The following is a 20,263-nucleotide window of genomic DNA, read 5'->3' on the forward strand; positions in this document are numbered from 1 at the left end:
CCTCAGTTGGGGTTAGGGTGGCTGCCTCCGTGGTTAGACTGTTAGATGCCTGAGGCTGGCCTGGTCTGCCCCGCCCCCTGCTGGGAATAAAGGATCCCCCACCACCACTCCCAGCCGCACTGGGGTGTTTAGGTCAGCAGTTTCCCTAAACCATAGAACCAACGGTCAGTCCTCAGCCTTGGGGAATTGGCCAGTGTGACGGTGCTATTTTGAGGTATCTATCTGGCCAGCAGTCCCTAGAGGTAGCCACCCCAACGCCTTAGTTTTGGGGCTGTATGGTATTTTGGTTGGATGAGACTGAAGATGGCTTTGAAAGGCTCATTGGACTGTATCAGGTGCTGTTTATTGAAGCTGTGAGGTGAGGGCCTGTCACTAGTTTCCTGTTGGTGACAAGGTCCACTCCAGCAGCTCTCAGCGGTGACGACTTATGCGCAAGGTGGTCAGATGCCACAACCTCCCAGCTGTGGTGCTAGGTGCCCATAGCCTTGGGTCTTGGTGCATGAGCCACCAAGTCTGTCCTGAGTGCCACCACAGCCCTTCCCACCAGACATACCACCTTGCAGTTTGTGTCTTCTACTCTACCAACACACACAAAAGACAAAATGGTCATCCATCACTTACCCTATTATCTACCCTCAAACTACATTCTGCCTCTGGTTCTCATCCTCTCTCGGAGGTTGGGGGGGGGGCAGGAGGGTCATGTTCTTAGAAACTCGTAATGTGTCCTAGGTTGAATGGCTTTGGCATTTGGGACGCAACCTGCCATTGGTTTCAGCTGGGGCGGGTGTCTGCTCCACTGGTCACTGGATACCACTGAGGGGTTCCATTAATGTTTCTAGTCGCTCCAGACCAGGTGCTGGCTTTGAACTACTTAGCTCTGAAATGTGCCTGCCTCTTTGCTGGTGAGGGTCACTGTCTCATATGGGGAGAGTATGTTCCGTTTACAACAGATCCTACAAAGCAGTCTGCCTTCCCTTGGCTAAGACTCGGAAGAGCTGTCTTGTCGCGTGACGGTGTCGTGCATTGAACAGGCTCTGGTATTGGGATGGGTCTTGTCTCAATACCCTCTGTTGGGAAGCGGAGGGCCAAGGGGAGTCTTGCTTCTTCCAAAGGTTGAAAGGTCAGGAAAAGTGCTTTTGAAGCACAGACATCGGACACTTTGGGGTCAGCGTTGGTACAGCCAGAGGATGCCGGCGTTGTGCAGATCTCGCCATAGCGCAGCTTCCAGGGACAGATCATGGTTTGCGTAGAATATCAGTGGTTTCTTCTCTCGTTCGAAATAGTGGTCTGAGTACTTCTGGTAGTTGTTAGTGATGAATCCGTAGGCACTAACCTAGGCGAGGACAGCCACAGTTAAGTGTTCATTGACTTGAGATAAAGAGTGTGCCTGTCCCCAAGCAGGTCCCCTTGTAAAGATGGGGGGTGCACATAGAGAGCTCCACACAGGCCCTGTGTCCTTGGTACACGTTCTCAAAGGTGAGTCCTAACCTAACCCCTTGCAACCAGAGGTGTGGTGTAGTCAGTAGTTGGTAAGAGCCGGGTTTGGAACTTAAGTGTGACTCAGCCGTCAACCAGGGCTACCATGACAACAGTCAAGAGACCTCTGCATTAGAGTAGCTGAAATGTCCAGGACCTGGGTGGTGTCTAACCTCCACCCCCCTCACGCCTTTACAGGGACCACACCACAGCCTTTTTATTTTTTCTTAAGGTCCTGAGGCTTGAACCTAGGCCCTCATGTTTGCCTCATTTGCATTCCAATGCTTGCCTCTGAAAACTCACTCAGCCTCCCTCTGCCCCCTTGCACGGCACCGGACAAGAACCTACCAGGAACCTTTTACCAGTTTCAAATTTTTTGATGTGGAAGGCTGAACCTGCTGTCTCAGGCCAGCTCTGGGATGACCCCAGCCAGTTCTGAGAGTTGGATTTTAGAAGATTTGTTTGGCCAGTGACTCCTTAAACACCACAAAGGAGGGAAGGAGGAAGGGAGGGCGTGGGAGCCGAGGCTGGGCTGACCCAGAACCCACCCTCCTGGTTAACAGGCCGCAGGGAGTTCTGTTGACCGCCCCCTACCTGGTCACAGGCGTGCAGGGCTGTCAGCAATATGAGCGCTCCTGTGCTAGGCATGTACATGTCTCCAAAACGTGTGTTGATCAACTTGGATTTCAGAAACCTGCGAGGGGATCAGAAAGGGTAAAACCCGAGAAGGGGCTTGAGAGAGTTCATAACAGCCCTTATCACACAGCGTGACCACCCAGTGGATGCCCAGAACCCAGGGGAAACGGGGTGTAGCAGCATGTACCTGCAATCCCAGCTGCCCTGTGGTGAGGAGGCAGACAGCAATCCCACAAGCTCAAAAAAGGTTAAAAAAGGTGAATGCTACATAACCTAACCTCCACAGGCTGTGGCTTCCGTCTTTTCTTTTTTCTTTTTAAAGGAAGACTGGCATAATAGCTTGGTCCAAGACCTGAAGGCATCCATATTAAAGATTCCTTTTTCTTTTTCTTTTTTTTTTTTTTTTTTTTTTGGAGCTGGGGACCGAACCCAGGGCCTTGTGGTTGCTAGGCAAGCGCTCTACCACTGAACTAAATCCCCAACCCTATTTTTATTTTTAATGTAAGTACACTGTCGCTGTCTTCAGACACACCAGAAGAGGGCATCAGATCCCATTACAGATGGTTGTGAGCCACCATGTGGTTGCTGGGATTTGAACTCAGGACCTCTGGAAGAGCAGTCAGTGCTCTTAACCGCTGAGCCATCTCTCCAGCCCCATGTCTTTCTCTTTATGTCTTTTCTTCCATGTCTTTTGGGCCTCCAAAGTTTTTTTGTGTGGGGGAGGGGTGTTATTTGTTGGTCCCCCCAACCCCCCAAGATAATAGTTTCTCTATTGGTTGTCCTGGGACTCGCTTTGTAGACCAGGCTGACCTTGAACTCGGAGATCCACCTGCCTCTGCCTCCCCAGTACTGGGATGAAGAATGCGCCACCACACCCAGATCTCCTCACAAAGGTTTAAAGACCCGAAGAAGACTCTCAAGTGTTGAGTGCCAGTTTGATGGCTGACTTTAGACCATGCTCTCCACTCAAACAGGCAGGAATAGTTTAGAACCGGGCCCTTCTACCCCAACCAGTTCTCTTTAGAGAAACCACAAGGGGACGCCTAAGTGTGAACGTTTGGCTGAGCGACTCCCCATCTCCCAATCCACAACTGCTGTCTTCTACCATGGTATCTTCAATGCTTGGACACACAGAGATTGCCTCTCTAACCTGAGACCGAAGCTTCTCCCCACCCTCTATTCCCCATCCCCCCGTGGCCAGTAGGAATCGCGGATGATCAGGGAGCACACCCAGATCCTAGCTCTGGGCTCATGGGTGTGATGGTCCTGACCTCGACCTGGATTTGGCACTCAAGCTCACGGGGCTTCTGCTGGCCTCCCTCCCGCTACTGCCCGGACCACTTTCTTCTGAGGCGTTGGCCTTTGTGATGTAGGCTAGGTTCTCTGTGAGATGGCTAGCACTGGGCATCACTGCTGGACCTGCGCACTGGAGGACGTTTGGCAGATCCTTGCCTTCACCTACTAACGTCATGCTGTCCATGACAACCAAAATATGTCCTGACAGAACCAAATCACCCACCCTAAGTACTGGGAACCATGAACAAGCAGAGAGGCATGGAAGCCAAGGGAGCAAGAGAAGCTGTCTCTTCCCCTTGGTTCTTCCGCCAGTGACTTTTGATGGGGGGTTGATTTTTAACACCCAACACCGCTGTGCACCTTCTGGCTTTGTGAAGCTTCCTTGTTTATCTTGTGCTGAACCTGTCCCCCCTATTACCACCTCCGTCAAGATGGTAAATCAGACAGTGAATGAAACCACAGGCTTTCAGTGGGAGCTCAGTACAGGTTCTGTCTCTGCGTATAGTGAAGCTGGCCCAGCACCCTGGATGTGTGGGGTCTACTCAAAGAGGGAAAAGAGGGGATGTTGGTTCCCCATCTCCCACTCCATCCCCACGCATCCCCCATACCTTTCTGTCAGGTAGCCGATGAAGTCCGGATGCAGGAGCTTGAATTTACTGGCAGAGGTTTCCGGTCCGAAATAGATGTGAGGCCTAGGTCCCACGATAGAAATGGACAGAGCGCCCAGCACCATCGTATTGAAGGGAGAGTGAGGGTAGTGTTAAGCGCCTGTGATAGCGGTAGGGCCGGGGCTGGGAGTAGAAGCGCGAGAACGGGGTATAGAAGGTGGCTGGTAGGACCGACGGTACGACGTGCGGCTTCCCCTTCAGCAGGACCTCCGTCGGTGGAGTGTAGGAGAGGGAGGATGGGGGTATGAACAGGGCTGGGGGTGTGGGATAGGAGCACTGGGACTGGGGAACGTGGGGGGGAGGTGGCAGGAGGGGGAAGTAGAGAGAGTCGGGAGGTGGTGGTGGTGGCTGCCTGGTCTGCTGGGCCTGGCACGGGAAGGGGCAGGGGAAGCACCGATTTTGTGGAAGAGGTGCTGTGGGGGGCTGGAAATAAGGTGGCTCTTTCATGAAGCGTGGCACATAGGGGGCGATGTAGGAAGGAATGGAACGAATGGGCCCAATGGCAGGCCCGATGTAGGAGGCCGAGGCGGCAGGGCTATGGGAAGGGGACCTGGTAACGGTCACCGAGGGTGTCAGGGAAGGGTTTCGAGAGAGGGATTTTAGACCAGTCTGGGAGGGAGATTTGGAGGCTGGAGGGGTAGGAACCTGAGCAGACCCTCTGGGCACATGCTGGACGTGGGGACTCGGAGACTGGGAGGAAGCTCGGGAGGAAGGCTGAGAGGCGGCTGGGGTAGGGTTGTGAGAGGTTGGGCGGGAAGCCCCCCGGGTGGGGGAAGGGGAAGGGGCTGAGCCTCCAGAGCTTAGGGGGAGCTGCTGGTTGGTTGGATTATCAGCGTGGTTAGATCGGGACTGGGATGGGGACTGGGTTGGGGACGGATTAGGGGTATGGGAGGGGGAGCTCATTGGTGTTAGGGAGGCTTATGTCCACCCGGGACTCTGAAGCAGTTCCCCAAGGCCGCATTCCCAATACATCACAGAACCCATCCTCAGTCCTTATGACCTATAGCAACGCTAGGGAACAATTGTTAGGTAATCACAGGGTGGGGGTGGGGCACCCAGCAGGGGCTAGCCTGGGTTCTGTCCTATCACCCATTAAGAGCTCCTCCAAAGCTGCCCTTTGAGAGAATGGGTCATTAGGTCCCAAAAACCATGAGAGGGGTTTGGTTTTCTGGCCAGGGCAGTGGCTTAAGTTTCCAAGGTACAAGACACTAAGAGGAGTTCAGGCAAGGGCTCAGTTGAGGATCCAAAAAGCTGGAGTCATCTGACATCAGGAAGTGGGGAGGAGGACTCGGCACCCTCTGTTCTCAACTCTCTGGACCTAGCCTAGGGAGCCAGTGTTCCTGACCTACCAGGATCAGTGATGTGGATACTAGGCCGAGCTCTCTCTGTTTCCAGAGCCGTGTGTTAAGTGGGCCAGCGGCCCTGTTGCTTGTCTGTCTAGCAGGACAGCAGGACAGCAGCCTACAGTCGAGGGGCCAGGGCTGCATGGGCCCCAGCCACCTGACAAATCTGCCTTTAGTTTTAATGGTGACACTTCAGGTAGCCAAGAATTACCTCTTCATTCACTGGACAGAGTCCCATGATCCCCATGGCCCACTCCACCCAGAGGGTCCCCGAAGACGGCACCCACTATTAGCTAGATTATAATCCCCTGTGCTAAATTATGTTGAATATTTAGGGATTACTGAATTCTGAGGAGAGTTTTCCCTTCACACACCCTCTGGCACCGAAGAAAGCTATCATTAGCTGCTCCATCCAGCCAGGGGTCCTCAGAACAAGGGGACATAGCTCATGTGTCCCCTGGCCCCAAATGTCACAGCCTCACAGTCCAGTCAGCCGCTCGCTCGCTCACCTGTCCCCTTTATCTGGTCCTTCTGGAACAGGCACACCTAGAATGGCAGATCTCAGCATCAGGTAATCCCGGATGCTTGAGGGGATGAAGATGTAGCGCAGGTCCTGTAGGGGCATCATGCAAGGCCACCTTCAACTCCAGAGAAAAGTCCTCTGTCCCATCTCCCTACTGAAGCTTGTGAAGGGTCCCTTACTAAGCTGCGTTCCCACAGGGAGGTTCCTGGGTGGTTTCACTGAAAGGCTCACAGAGCTTTAATGTCCCTCCCCATAAGAGGTGACCCATGATTGCCACTCCCTTGAGGACTGGTTAGACACGTGACTAACATATAAAAACTTTGTGTTTTTTGATATTTGTTTTAAGACAGGGACTCATGCAGTTCAGGCTAGTCCCAAAACTCCCAACACAGCCAAGGAACTCTGGTCCTTTTGCCCCCGATCCTCCTACCAGAGTCTAAAACTAGAATATAGATGGGCAGAGAGCTGGCTCAGTGGTTGTGAGCACTTCAGCTCTCTCTGAGACCTGGATTGGGCTCCCAGCACCCATACGGTGGTTCATAGCTCCATGACAATCCAAAGTCCTTTGGCCTCTGCGAGCGTCAAGTATGCATATGGTACACAGACAGACACACAGACAAGTTTCTAAGGCACCAGACACTGAACACGCAGCTCTGGAAACAGAGCTCGGCCTGGTATCCACATCACTGATCCTGGTAGGTAGGCATCCTGCCCAGGAGCCAGGAACACTGGCTCCCTAGGCTCAGTCCAGAGAGTTGAGAACAGAGGGTGCTGAGTCCTCCTCCCCACTTCCTGGATGTCAGATGACTCCAGCATTTTGGATCCTCAGGCAAAATACACTCGGTCTTGAAGACTGAGTCATAAGAAGTTCATGGTTCCCTTGCTCCACCTGGATTGCTCAATCTGGGGAAGGGTCCTGTCATGAGGACTCTTGAGGGATTTCCAGAAGAGCCCAGGTGGCAGGCCTGGCTTTTCTGTGACACCCCACTCCCTCCCCGCTTTTGGAGGAAAGCAGTTTACTGCTGGAGAGGGCTTGAGAGGACCAATCCCTAGGCCACTTCCAAATTCCTGACACTGACTTGGGATGATAAAATGGGGCGACGGACTCCCACAGAGACGCCATGACTGTGTTTCTGGTCTCTCACAAACTAAAAGCTTCCACAGTGGGAACTCAGTTTATGCTGAGGACAGTTCTGAATGTCCTGAGCAGAGGTAGACACTTCTAGAAACATGGCCCATCCCTTTCTAGGCCCTTACTGAGATCTCTCTCACTCTGAATGTGGCACCCAGAGAGATCAGGGCAGAAAGTATGTATTACGGCCAGTGAGTGTGGAGGGAAGATGCAGGGCAGAGAGTTTCAAGGCTGGCTCTGGCATGTGGGACTCAGCCTCTGTGCCTCAGTTTCCTACACGAAGCTCTGGTGAGGGTTCAAGAGGACCCATATCAGTCTTTGGGGGTAGTCTGGGGGCATGGAAACATCTCCAGAGAGCCTACATCTGAGTAATTCCAATTGAATGTTTTGGACATGTTCCCAACACCCCCTGCACTCCTCTCCGACAGTCTTATTGTATAGACATGGCTGACCTGGATCTTGCTACATAGATCAGGCTGGCCTCAAAAATCACACAGATCTACTTGCCCCTGCCCTCTAAGTGCTGTGACTAATGGTGCAGAGTACCCTGCTTGGCAAACCTCTCACTTGCCCTTAACTCTGCCACCGGAAAACAGAGATGATGATTTCACATGCACTGACAGTGATACTTAGCTCCCTGCCCTCTAACACTCCATGCTCTATAACCCTGAACAGAGGAGGTACCCGATAAATGCCCTCGAGCTGTGAGTAGATAAGCAACTCTGAGGTGGGCACTCTAGGTTTGAACCTTGGGCTGTCTGCTGACTTGCCTCCAGAAGGATACTGAGGCTTCAGTCTCCTCCCCAGTGAAGTGGGGTTCACAGAGTGCCCGTTTATATTCAGTAAATATTAACCCTTTCTGGGATTCCCATGCCTCAGAGGCAGCCCCAAGCCAATAGAAAGAACAGGGAAGTGTCCAGCAGATCTGCCTACCTTTGGTTATACTGTCTACCTCAGGTGGCCAAGATCTTTCTACTTTTTCTTTTCCTTCCTTCCTTCCTTCCTTCCTTCCTTCCCTCCCTCCCTCCCTCCCTCCCTCCTTCCTTCCTTCCTTCTTCCTTTCTTCCTTTATTTTTTGGTTTTTGTTTTGTTTTTGAGTCAGGGTCTCTCTATGTAGCCCTGGATATCCCAGAACTCACTATGTAGATCAGGATGGTCTTAGACTCACAAAGATCTGCCTGCCTCTGCCTTGGGCATACTGGGATGGAAGGAGTGTGCCTTTGGCCACCCAGATGGTGGCCAAGATCTTAACGCTACCTAGCCATCCACCGGACAGAGTCTGTGAACCCCAAAGCCCTCCTCACACAAGGGTTCCTAAGAAGACAGTGCCCACCACCGTCAGCCACCATGGTTCATCCATTGCTGGCCTCACCTGCCCTTGCGGCACAGAGGTGAAGCCCAGTTTGGAGTAGGAGATGAGCGAGTTCTTCATGGTGTTCACGGTGAAACCGTAGAAGGAGGTCTTAGTGCCCACGTCGAGCTCAAAGCCTTTGGTTATGGCGCCATTGATTCTGGCCCCAGCAGAAACCTATCAGTGTCTTTGTGGGAACACCACACTGGCTGGCTGACTTCCACCTCCACGGCCCTGCGTCACTAGTCCCCATCCCTCTGGTTTGTACTGCCCCCTTGCCCATGAGAATATCTGTTTGGCGGTCTAGCCTGATCTTCACCTCTTGGGTCCTTAAGGGATGCTCTCTTTACACAGAGCACCTGCGTTCTGACTTCAGGATTGGCTGGTACCTGGCTTAGACCAGCAGCTCTCAACCTTCCTGATGTGTTGACACTTTAATGCGGCTCCCTCATGCCGTGGGGACCCCCCCCCACCGTAAAATTTTCACCACTACTTCCTGACTGTAATTTTGTCACTCTTATGAATCGTAACACTAATATGTGTGTTCTCTGCTAGTCTTAGGTGACTCCTGTGACAAGGCTCTTTGACCCCCCCGCCCCAAGGGGGTCACGACCCACAGGTTGACCATCCTAACTGCTGAGCTGCCTTAGGCTGGCAGCCACCTTGGCCCCGGTCTCTGGGCAGATGTTCCCTCAGGGCTAGCAGAATGAGGGCTGACCACCCAGCTCCCCGGCCCCTGTCCTCATTACCTGAAGACATAGTCGTGCGCATCGATTTTCTGACCCTGCCGGGACCCATTCAGAATTCCTCCATTACCCACCACGGCACAGCTGATACAGCTCAGGGGTAGTTTCCCGGAGGCACCAAACAGCTCTGCGCTCTCCGGGTCCTTCAGAAGTGTCAGGGTAGAGGCAATGACTGTGGGCAAGGGGGAGCCATGAGGAGCAAGCCGTCCCTTGGCTTGGGACCTGTGTTACGGAGACAGTCCTAGGGAGCACAGGGACAATGTGGGCAGTGTGTGTGTGTGTAGTGGGGATGGAGAAAGGTTGCGGGAAGCTTAGGAGGCTTGAATATCTAGAATAACTGGTTTTCTAGGACTGGGTACACTCCAAAAGAAAAGAATCCAAGGCATGGGGGTGGGCCCGACTGTGGTGGTTGATGTCAGCGGCTACAGTGGTATCACGAAGGCCCTTAAACCTCTGATGTCAGACTACCACTAAACACTGGTGATTCCCCATGCTAGGGAGACCCCGAGGGAGTGAGGGCGGCTGAGCGAGGGAATCCCAACTTAGTCCTGGCTGCTTGGATGAAGGAGGAGAGGGAAGGCAGGGGTCATGCACGGAAGAGCCCACAAGGCTTTCCAGTGATACTGTGAAGGCAGCCAGGGCTGGGATACAGAAGGACCCACAGTGGGAAGAAGGGGCTGGCTGAGGGAGAAGGTAGGGGAGAGGCAACAGGTAGCAGGTTACCTTTCCGGGAGAGCCCCTGCCATCCGTAGGGGACTTTGTGCTGACTCAGATTATTCCACAGCTCTTGGGTGAAGAGGCCGTCCCACAGAAGCACTGGGGTGGAGAGGTCAAACAGGCCCCGGAAGCGATGGTCCTTCTGAATGGCCAGGGATAGCGAGTGTTGGCAGGATGGGCTCTGGGAAGGAGGAAGAGGAGAGGGCTAAACCCATCGGTATGGGCCGGGAGTGTATCTCCCTGGGAGCCTACAGACCTCACTGGAGAGTTCAGGAGGGTGAGTTTCCCTCATCCCTCCAGATGGGGCCATCTCTGAATCTTTCTGCTGAGATTGCCCGTGACCCCCCGCAGCCTGATAGGGACAGGGGACGTTCTGGATTTAGCCTGGTCAGCCAGCCCTTCCTTGCATCAGTGGATCTGGCTTCATATTCCTTCACATCCACGTAGGCAAACTTTGGGTTCTCTGCAACCAGCGAATCAGTGGATTCAAGCCTGGTAGGGGATTGTCTGATCCCAGTCCTACCTCCTGCTGGGAAGGATTAGGATTACAGCTGCCCGCCATCCCCTGGGTTCCTGTGAGAACCTTAAAAAACATGGCCTGATGTGCCATTTGGATAACTTTGTCCCCAGTTGGTGGAGCCAACCACCGAGAGCATTTGGACCACAAGAGCTCTGTCCTTTATCGGTTAACCCCGCAGACGCACGCACTAATAGTTTGATGGCAGCCCGGCATGGTGACGCAGATCTTTAATCCCAACATTCTGGAAGCAGAGGCCAGGAGGATCTCTGCCAGTTTTAGGCTAGCCTGGTCTAAATATGGAATTCTAGGATAGCCAGGGCTACATAGAGAGACCATGTCTCAAGACACCAATACTACTAAAACTAATGATAAAAATTTGATGACATCATTGGGAGATGGTGGAAACTTCTCAGTCGAGGCCTTGCTGGAGGACGTTGGTCACTACACGTTTTGGGGGATCTATCTTGTCCCAGGGTCCCCTTGTGTCCTCCTACCATGCTTACTGGCTGCCACCATACAACTGGCTCTATCATCTGCCATCTCCCATGATGCTTTGCCTTTAGAAACAACCTATCTAAGTGCCCATGAAACCGAGAGCCAATGTAACTTTTCTTCCTTTGAGGTTGTTCTCTCACCAGTCTGTCACATCCACGGAAAATCTAGTACATCTACCTTGTGTGGAAATAAGATATTTGTGGATGCCACGAGAATAAGGCCTTAGGGGCATAGGCTAGCCCTAAATCTACTACCCAGGCTCCTGATCATGAGGTTCTGCGGGGGGTGGGGGGGATGGAAGCCATGCAGTGGACGTGTGTGGAGATGGAGTAATACCAAGCCAAGCCAAAGATAGAAGCAGACTAGGGCGGTTTGAGAACCTCAGAATGTAAGGTCCCCTGGTGTGTCCTCTGGCTTTCAGAACCAGTGGAGAGTTGATTTCTAGTGGGGTGGTGGTTGTTTTGTCTTGGTTTGCTTGGCTTTGTTTGTTCTTTTGCTAATGGTATATTTGCATGTGTTTACACATCCTAGAGCCATGGTCCCACAGACAGCTACAGGCCTCAAATCACCCCTAGAGTTGGAGTTCCAGGAGGTTAGGAGTGAGCTATCTGATAAAGGTACTGGAGACCAAACTTTGGGGGGTGGCAGTGGCAGGGAGAAAGCAGAATCCCTTCACAGCCCCAAACTGTTGTTTTAAGTCACCTGGCCTGCGCCCCGAGTTGTGGGAGCCGCAGGAAACAGGACCTCACTTCTGCACTCAGGGCCCTTCAGGAAAGTAGGGTTTTTAGCCGGCTCCGAAGTATCCAGTCTCAGCCTGGATGTGGGGGTAATACTGGGCTCTGCTACATCTGAATAAGCTTCTTTGTTAAGCCCCTGATCAAAGGACAGGGCAGGAAATGGTCGTACAGTGGTTTCTGCTATCACGCAACACATGAGCATCCCACACTGTGCAGAGAGGATGCAATTCAACCCACAACGCATGTGGGGGGGAGACGTGAGGATGAGGGGCGTGACGCTGAGAACGTTGTCAGTGGTGCATTAAACCAGAGGCAGACACGGATGTTAGAAAGCCACACTTGTGATCCATAGCTGAGGAATACACGACTTTGGCCTAAACCATGACACCCTTCCTTGGGAAGACTGGAGGTTTGCTTGTGGACAGCGGCGTCTGGGGGTGGGCGTAAGCTCTCAGTAAGGGTCAGCAGAGTGGCAGAAAGGGGTTGCCTGGCATCAGAAGGGACGATGCAAGTGGGTGATCCCTGACACAGGGAGACAGCTGATTTTGTATAGTCCCGTGTGATGCAGTATGTCTTGTACATTTATCTAGCTATCCTGCACCATCCTCACCAACAGATGATAAACCAGGCACACTCCAGCTCAGAGGAAGTCCTTGGTCTAAGCCATCAGTAAATCCCTTTTTCTGATCCACAATGTGGGAGCAATACAACTGAGTTTGTGGCTTCCTTTCCATCAATAACTCCCCAATAAAAGACCTTCTATGCAACCCAAGGTTTGTCTGCCTGTCTTTCTTTGGTCTCTAGGTACCTACCTCATGCATTAAGATGGGCTTGTCCCCATTTTAGAGTGCCTTGCTACCTGTGTTCAAAAGAGACTGCGATGTCTGTTTTAAACTAGCTGAGACTACACATCAATTAGCACCAAGCAGAAAACCTGTTGGAAATTTCAAACTGGCCTGGCCCAAGCTCTCAAGACAGCTAAAGCCTCTTCAGCTGCTTACCACGTGCCCTGGACCTGTTCCGAATACGGCTCTCCCTCATCACCTGCCCGGAACCACTTGTGCTGTCTCCTAATGACCGGTCTATCATTACTGACCTCTTGAACACAGGGGCATCTTTTCTCCCTGAACCACCCAAACCTCAGTGAACTTATCCAAGTCCAGTCTCCTAGGCACTGAAAGCTGTGCGGAAGCCTGACTGAATCCAGAAAAGAAACAAGTATTCCCCAGTTCAACCAGTATGGGGAGCTGGGAAGGCTGTATATTATCCAGTATCCGGTCAGTCCTGGGGTCAATCAGGACTCCCATCCAGGTGGCACCGATTACTGCTGAGTGGGTCTGGGTAAAGCACCTAACTGCTCTGTGCCTCAGTTTCCCCTGTAGAATAGCTCAGCACTATTTACTACTTTCCTGAACCTTGAGAAAGAAACGGCACATCAGGTATCCGGCTATCCCTTAGGGTAATGGACCAGAGTCCCTAAGACCCTTGAAGCAAACACGGGGTGTTTCCCAGATGCTGACTACTCTTCAGTGAGCGAGTGAACTGTGACTTATCATAAGTAGTTTTTAGAGAAATAGAGTAAAGAATCCATTCAACACAAAGATACAGCTTTAAGGAGCTGGAATGATGGCCGGGTGGGTACGAGTGTATTGCTTTTACAGAGGACCAGGGTTCGGTTCCCTGAGTCCCCTCTGGATGACAGGCAACTGCCTGTAATCCCAGTTCTAGTGGATCCTACACTTTTTGGGTATCTGTACACACCTGGTGCATGTGCACACACACAAGCAAGCACATATACACTACTAAGGGCAAATATTAGCAAATTAACAAAAATAAGATTAATTTTTAAAAAGGGAGGTAATTTAAAGGTCCTCGAGTGATGATGACTCAGCGGTGAAGGACATTTACTGCTCTTGCAGAAGACCTGAGTTCAGTTCCCGGCACCCAGCCATGACTGCCTGTAACTCCAGCTCCTGTGGGTTCTGCTGCCTGTATCCTCTGTAACACGTGTACACACACACAGGCACACGTGTACTCATACACGCATACACGCACAAACGCACATGTGTGCACACACACATAGACACACAGTTAAAATAAGGACACAATCAAGACGCCCGAGAACGTTCCGGCTGACTCCAGTCCAGGGGTACTAATCTATCCGCTATTTTCTGCTGGGTTACAAGAAACACTAGTGGTCGGATCTAAGATGTCTTGAGAAGATGTTTACCTCTACGTGGCTGGAAGTACAAACAGATCATACCCAGAAGCCTCAGGAATGTCTTGTTTGTTTTCTCCTCGTCTCCTCCCCTCCCAGCTAGAACATGCTCAGACTGCCCCAGAGTGGTAGATCACTGTACCTTTCTGTTTTCCGAATTCGGTGCCTTGGGCTCAAAGAATGCTCTAGGCGACGTGGTGCTCCTGGTGGGGAAAGGCAGAGGTAAAGTGAGGGTCCACCCAGCACCTTAGAAGCTTCTAGACTGATCTCCTCAACTTTGAGACCGACCAAACACCAGGGTTCCCAAGATGTTTCTTTGATCTTTGTTCTGGACCATGGCTCCCTCTTTGGATGTACAAGGTACCACTCCTTCCTCACATCCTGGCCAGCCGCAGAAACCAAGAGACCAAGTGAGTCTCTCGGCAAGGGGCAGAAATGTGGGGTTTATAGGAAAGGGGGTGGTTAAAATATGAAAATGTAAAACAGGAAATTGTATCTGAGAGGTCTCCTTCCAGAGCCCCAGGGGTGAGTGTAGCAATAAATGCCTTAACTTGACTATTTAGGAGATGGGGGCAAAAGGATCAAGAGTTCAAGGCCACCCCATACTATTTAGGTTTGAATGGAGGGTGAGCGGGTGGCACAGAAGCCTGGGGAACAGTCCTTAGGACTGAGAGGCCATGGTGTCTTGCTCCTCCAGTGGAGTCTGTTCACTGGTGCGTGTGAATCTCGGTTTTGGCCTCTGTACAACAGTACCTGGATCACCTGGTTGTTGGAAGGGGCCCAAGAGTACAGCTAAATTACCCAACGGGAGAAGGCCTTCTAAATGCCAGCCATTGTCCGTAAGGGAGAAAGACGAGGGATCTCCTATCTCTCTATCAGTCTCTTCTAAAGGGATGTAAGAGGGACAGGGACGCTCACAAGTCCTGGGCACTATGATACCTCAGGGCAGAGGGGGAGAGCGGAGGGAGCCTGTTCAGAGGACGGTGGCCAGATGCTCCACTCCTTTATTACCCCAGCAGCATCCCGGAGGACTTGGGACCTGCAGTTTTGCCTGGGAAACAAAGGTCTCCTGTTAGTCCGGAGCTGGCTGAGCCAGTGTGGAGCCTGGGATCCATGCCACCCTTTGGTTTCCCAGGTTTCTAGTAAGATCCTGGAGGGACATGGGATGATCCCTTCTCGCTCCTCCCCGCCCCTCCTCCACCAGCCAGATGTCCACCCCTATAATCCTATAGCTCCTCCCTCCTCTAAGGAGGCCCGTGCAGCCCTGAGGTGCTGATGGAGTCCAAGCTCGCTTTTCTACCCTCCCCGCACCCTGTAGTAACTCTTGTCAGGCAGCAGGCTTTGGGACTCCAAAGGGAAACTGTCATGGGGTATTGAGAATGGGGACTCTCCAGAACCCCGGTCCCTCACCCAAGGCCTCATGGTACCTCCCAGCTTCGCTGGGTTTGGTGATTTCATGGCCCTCTCTCAGGAATCTATATTCTTCCTGCTGCCTAGGGCTCCTTAAAGGGAGGTAGGCACCGTACCCCTCTGTGAAGACTTTGCAGCCTTAGAAATAAGCACAGAAACACATGTTTTAATAAAACCAAAGGTGCCCATCAGACGTGGTGGCACCTGCTCTAATTCTAACGCTCTAGAGACAGAAGCAGAAGGATCACGAGCTCAAGGCCACCCTCAGCTACGAAGCAAGTTTGAGGCCAGTTTGAGTTTTCTGAGCTACTTACTGTCTCACAACAAAGGAACAAAGTAAGCCCAAATATATCCGGCCTAACTTAAAAAAGTAAGCACGGAGCGTGTATACGTGTGCCGTGTGTGCATGGGTTCATTCATCTGCGTGTACGGACGGACACTAGGGGGGTCGTGTGGAGGTCACAGGAACACTCCAGCACCCTGGGCAGCAAGGGTGTAAGGGTCCAGTGATGGGGGAGGGGGTGTGCTGTGAGACACTGTCTTCCGGCAGGTCATGGCCACTGCGGTCCTGAACCGAAGCTGTTGCAGCTCACTGCCTGCCCTGAGCCCGCTTGAGTTGTGGCCCCACTGGTGAGCCCAGCAGGCTCCCAAGGACAGTTCCACACCCATGCCCACGCAGATCCCCAAAGAAACTCAGCAGTTCATAAAATGAAGCAAAAAAAAAAAATCAAAGGGGCTTACTTGTAGAGAATAAAGGAGTGCCGGTGGACTGGTAGGAGTGAGTGGGAGACAAGAGGGCGAGGGGAAAGTCATTAGAATACATTATATACAAGAACAAAATTTTCTTTCTTTCTTTCTTTCTTTCTTTTTTAAATCCCTTGGTTTTTCAAGACAAGATTTCTTCTTCGTGTAGCCCTGGCTGTCCTGGAGCTCACTCTGCAGACCAGGCTGGCCTGGAACTCAGAGATCTGCCTGCCTCTGCCTTCTCAACATGGCCCTGATGATGTATGGAAATTTCAAAGAACAAGTTTAATTTTAAAACACTGAGCTACAAAAAGTTCCCAGATGGGAGGATTCTCTGGAACCAGAGTCTTGTGAATAGAGGACTAGATCCGCCTAAGGTGCAATGTGCCCCAGGCTCAGCCATTCTCCTATCTGATGTCATTCACAGTCCTGCTCACAGGAAGGACACTCAGCCTCGGGCCATACTCAGAAAGCCATCTACCTTGCTGGACTACCTACTTGCTGCCTACAGCCAGGCTGAGCCCTCACCAGCCCCTTCTCCCTCACACCCGGGCTTTACTGTATCGAAGGAACACCATCATAAACAAGGGAAAGGGTGGGCTTTTGATTTACAGCAGATTTTGTCAGGTTGTTGTTGTCTTAGTTCTAGTACTGGGGACCGAACCCCAAGACTTCATGCATGGAAGACAAGCGCTCTACCAGCTGAACTCCGTCCCCAGCCCCCAAGTCAGATTCTGAAAGGAAGAAAGAGATCTCTTGAGAAGGAAAAAGGTTTTGCCAGAGTGCACTGAGGAGAGAGTGCACCTCGGGGCTTTTACCCCATTCACAAAGAACTACAGTCAACTCCGCTGAGAGAGAGCGGGAGAGACAGCAAAGGGCCCGCCAGCTGGTTAGCCAATACCAAGTGGTCAGCCCTGAAAACATATGTACAAATAACATCATACAGACTGAGCAGGCTATAGTTGGGATTATATATGTCTGTGTGTATTATGTATATGTGTGTATACATGCATGTATATGTATATATATGCACAAGTATATATGTATTATATATGTATATATGTTGTTTTGCATCTGATGTGTGTGCCCTTCAGCCAGACACTAAATACCCATTTTGGTCTCATGTCAGCAAGGTTTGCTCAGGAGTGTGCAAAGGTGCTAGGAGGACTCGGGCAGGCTGCTGAGGTCTCTGCCTGCTACTCTGTGCGTTCTTCTGGTCCCCCAAGCCCAGATATGGCTTGGTTTACCTCTCCGAAAGAAAGCGGAAACCCTTTCGAGGCTCCCTCAGTCAGCCAGGTGGAAGGCTCAGAACCAGTTCTGTGCTGTTCCAGATGGAGCTCGCCTTCCCCCAGGGCCATACCCAGATGCAGTTTAGCAAAGTAACTACTCAAATAATAAACAAAGATAAAAGGGAGCCAGAAGCAAGTAGGCCGGAGCTCAGAACCTGGAGTGAGCAGAGCAGGAGTTTGGCCACCTGAAGAGTAGGATAAAGTTGGAAAACAGGGGACTTGAGTCCCTACTCTAAAAGTGGATCCAGGAAGAAAGTGGTAACAGGAAGCCTCCCAATTAGGCCTGGGCAAAATTCACCAAAGACTCCAGGGTCGCCAGCGAGCTCCAGGCAGGGCAAAGGCCCAGAGTTCCGGAGGCAGCACGAGATTAAGGTGGCAAAAGGCGTGTCGCCGCTGCGAAGTCACTCCACCGTGTCCGCGGGCGTCCGGAGAGCTGGGAGCGCGCGTGCCCTCCCCGCGCCCTGGGCGCAGCGCCCCGCAGCGCTTACCTGGCGGGAACCTGGGTCTCCGGGGACCCCTGCCCCGCCGAGGAGTACAGCATGAAGAGAATCCCGGAGCTGGTGGCGACGAGCAGCAACATTCGAAAGAGCCAGCGGCGCGGGAGGTCCATGCGAGCCTGGCCGGGGTGCGCCCCGTCTCCCGCCCTGCGCACTGAGGCCGGGAGCGGAGAGGATGGTCCCTGTGGGACGCGCGGAGGCGGCCGCCCTGATCTGCCCCGCCCTGCTCACGGGCCGGCCGCAGCGCGCCTCCGGGTCCTGCAGCTCCCCCCTGTGTCTTCGCCAGGCCTGAGGTCGCCGTAAACTCTAGAGACGGAGCGTCACTAGGGCGGCCCCGCGAAAGGCCGTCGTGCAGCTACTGGTGGCTGGAGCCGGGAGCGCTGTTCCAGGGCTGCCCTCCAGGGACTTCGATGGCGGTCACCCCTGAGGCTGCTCTCCAAGGACAGCCACACCCCGGACGTACCTATTCCAGAATTGGGCAGGGATGTTCGGTTCTCTCCGTCCAGGGCTAGCATGTGCAGTGAAGGGTAGGAAGGGCACGAAGAGACAAACTGACTGAGCACCGTGCGCTTAGGGACGCCCACTTCAGGTTTCTGGATCAGAAGCGGGTTGCTGGCAGCTGTGAAGCAACCCGTCCGGCTCCCTCACAGAGGACTTGATAGGTTAAGGCTCTATTCAAAGGATGGAAAGAAGCCCCTTAGCTTAGATTTGGGGTTATAGGTGGAAGGTTCAAGTAGGGAGCCTGCCGGCCGTGGGGTGCACCGAGGGACTTAGGCTGTCATCTCTTTGTTTGGTGACTACCCTTTGAGATGGAGGACGTCATGTAGGGAGCCCACGGTGATGGTTGTTACTGCTCTGTTTGGCAACATGCGAGAAAGGCCAGCTCTCTCCATCCAGTGCCCAGACTTGGCCTGAGAGGCAGAGAGAGACTAAGTGGGAAAGATAGAACAGGACATCAGCGTCACCGGGGGGCTGGGGCAACTGGACTGCTTCTTGGAAGCAGAGCCTTTTCTGTCTGTGAACCATCCAGGAGGTGGTGTGTTCTTCAGTAAGCCGCGCTTTAGGCCCCAGAGCCAAGAGTCTGGGGGGTTGGGGGTGGGGTGAACCTAAGCTTTAACCTGGTCTGATAGCTGAGAAAATTGGGGTCCACCAATTGGTATCTGCCTGATGTTAGGCTTCCTAGACCCTTGGGTCTGTGGATAAGAGTAGCTCTTCAAAGTCTTCTGCCTAGTCCTGTGTGGACCAGGGCGGAGTCCCTGGAGTGTAGTCATCAAGTCAAGAGCGGCTGAGAGTGCTTCGGGGCTAACGGCCAGGGCTATGAATTTGTGGTTTCAAGGTTTGTTTTGTTTTATGTGTCTATATGTATGTTGGTGTGCAAGCACACGTATGGAGGACAGAGGCCAATTTGTGTGGAAGATCTGGTCTCTCCTCCTACCATGTCTGTCCCAGGAATCGAACTCAGATCCTTAGACTTCGAGGCAAGCACCTTTACCTGCTGAGCCATTTTCTTGACTCCCCGATTTCAAGTTTTCCCTTTGAATCTTTGTGCTCTTCTTTTGTCAAAACTGCTGTTACTTGGCACCGTACAATTCCTGGGTGACGCTCTCTGTCCTCCTCGGTGGGAGTTGACCCCTATCCACGTTAACGATGTAGGTCTACCTTTTTTTTTTGTGTGTGTGTGTCCCAAACCAAAGCATCCAGCTGTCCTCCACAGTCCTCACTCCCCCCCATCCAGTCTCTCAAGCCCCTGCAGTCTCTCCCAACACCTCAAGAGCTTTCTTTTTCCGGGTCATAATCTCTGTTGCTGTCTCAGCAGCACGCAAATCCACTTGTGGGCTTGGCTTTCCGCCCAGCCAAACTCCAACACAGACTCAAGCTTGGATCTGCGCTACGGGGCTCCCCGCCCCCGCCCACCCACTCATTCCAAAGCGGGGAACCACCAGAAACCCAGCTCAGCTCACTTCTTGCCAGCCATTGTCCAAGCATTGGTTGACGTCAGCTCCTGTTGTGCTTCCCGGTGACTCGGGAACATCCCATCAAGTCCTCTCTTGTCTCCGCCATACTTCTGAGGAAGGAAGATCACCGGAAGTGAGCATCGGGGCTGGGGATTTAGCTCAGTCGGTAGCATGCAAGCCTAGCATTCATGAAGCTCTGTGTCAGTCCCCAGCACCACGTACATCAGTTACGGTAGCATACGCCTATACTCTTAGCAGGGAAAGGCAAGAGAATTAGATGTTCTATGTCATCCTTGCCTATTTTGAGAGTTCGAGGCCAGTCTGGGATACATGAGACTCTGTCCGACGGGGTTGGGGATTTAGCTCAGTGGTAGAGCGCTTGCCTAGCAATCGCAAGGCCCTGGGTTCAGTCCCCAGCTCCGAAAAAAAAAAAAAAAAAAAAAAAAAAAAGAAAGAAAGAAAAAAAAAAAGAAAAAAAGAAGAGGGGTTGGGGATTTAGCTCAGTGGTAG

The 20,263-nt window shown here is 52.4% G+C and overlaps 1 protein-coding gene across 3 annotated transcripts; it reads right to left on the bottom strand.

The window, feature by feature from the left end:
• Positions 1 to 321: 321 nt before the first annotated feature.
• On the bottom strand, positions 322 to 17,954 carry St6galnac2 (ST6 N-acetylgalactosaminide alpha-2,6-sialyltransferase 2). Of its 3 annotated transcripts, NM_001031652.2 has the most exon segments (9): positions 322 to 1,333; positions 2,071 to 2,170; positions 4,017 to 4,100; positions 5,929 to 6,032; positions 8,447 to 8,585; positions 9,175 to 9,343; positions 9,895 to 10,069; positions 14,001 to 14,061; positions 17,790 to 17,941. In NM_001031652.2, coding segments are annotated over 9 exon segments (1,122 nt in total). In that variant the 5' UTR covers positions 17,912 to 17,941; the 3' UTR covers positions 322 to 1,165.
• Between the last annotated feature and the right edge of the window lie 2,309 nt (positions 17,955 to 20,263).

The sequence above is a fragment of the Rattus norvegicus genome, chromosome 10 (assembly GCF_021556685.1).
Source record: "Rattus norvegicus strain SHRSP/BbbUtx chromosome 10, alternate assembly SHRSP_T2T, whole genome shotgun sequence".
NCBI lineage: Eukaryota > Metazoa > Chordata > Mammalia > Rodentia > Muridae > Rattus > Rattus norvegicus.

Bases quoted from the DNA above. Each gene is read 5' to 3' on its own strand.
- St6galnac2 (XM_087572541.1), bottom strand. From the start codon at position 17,911: ATGGACCTCCCGCGCCGCTGGCTCTTTCGAATGTTGCTGCTCGTCGCC. The intron at 10,070-14,000 runs GTACAGTGATCT...CCTCCTTCCCAG, and splicing joins CGAATTCGGAAAACAGAAAG to AGCCCATCCTGCCAACACTC. The intron at 1,334-2,070 runs GTAGGGGGCGGT...GTCCTCGCCTAG, and splicing joins CCCTGCACGCCTGTGACCAG to GTTAGTGCCTACGGATTCAT.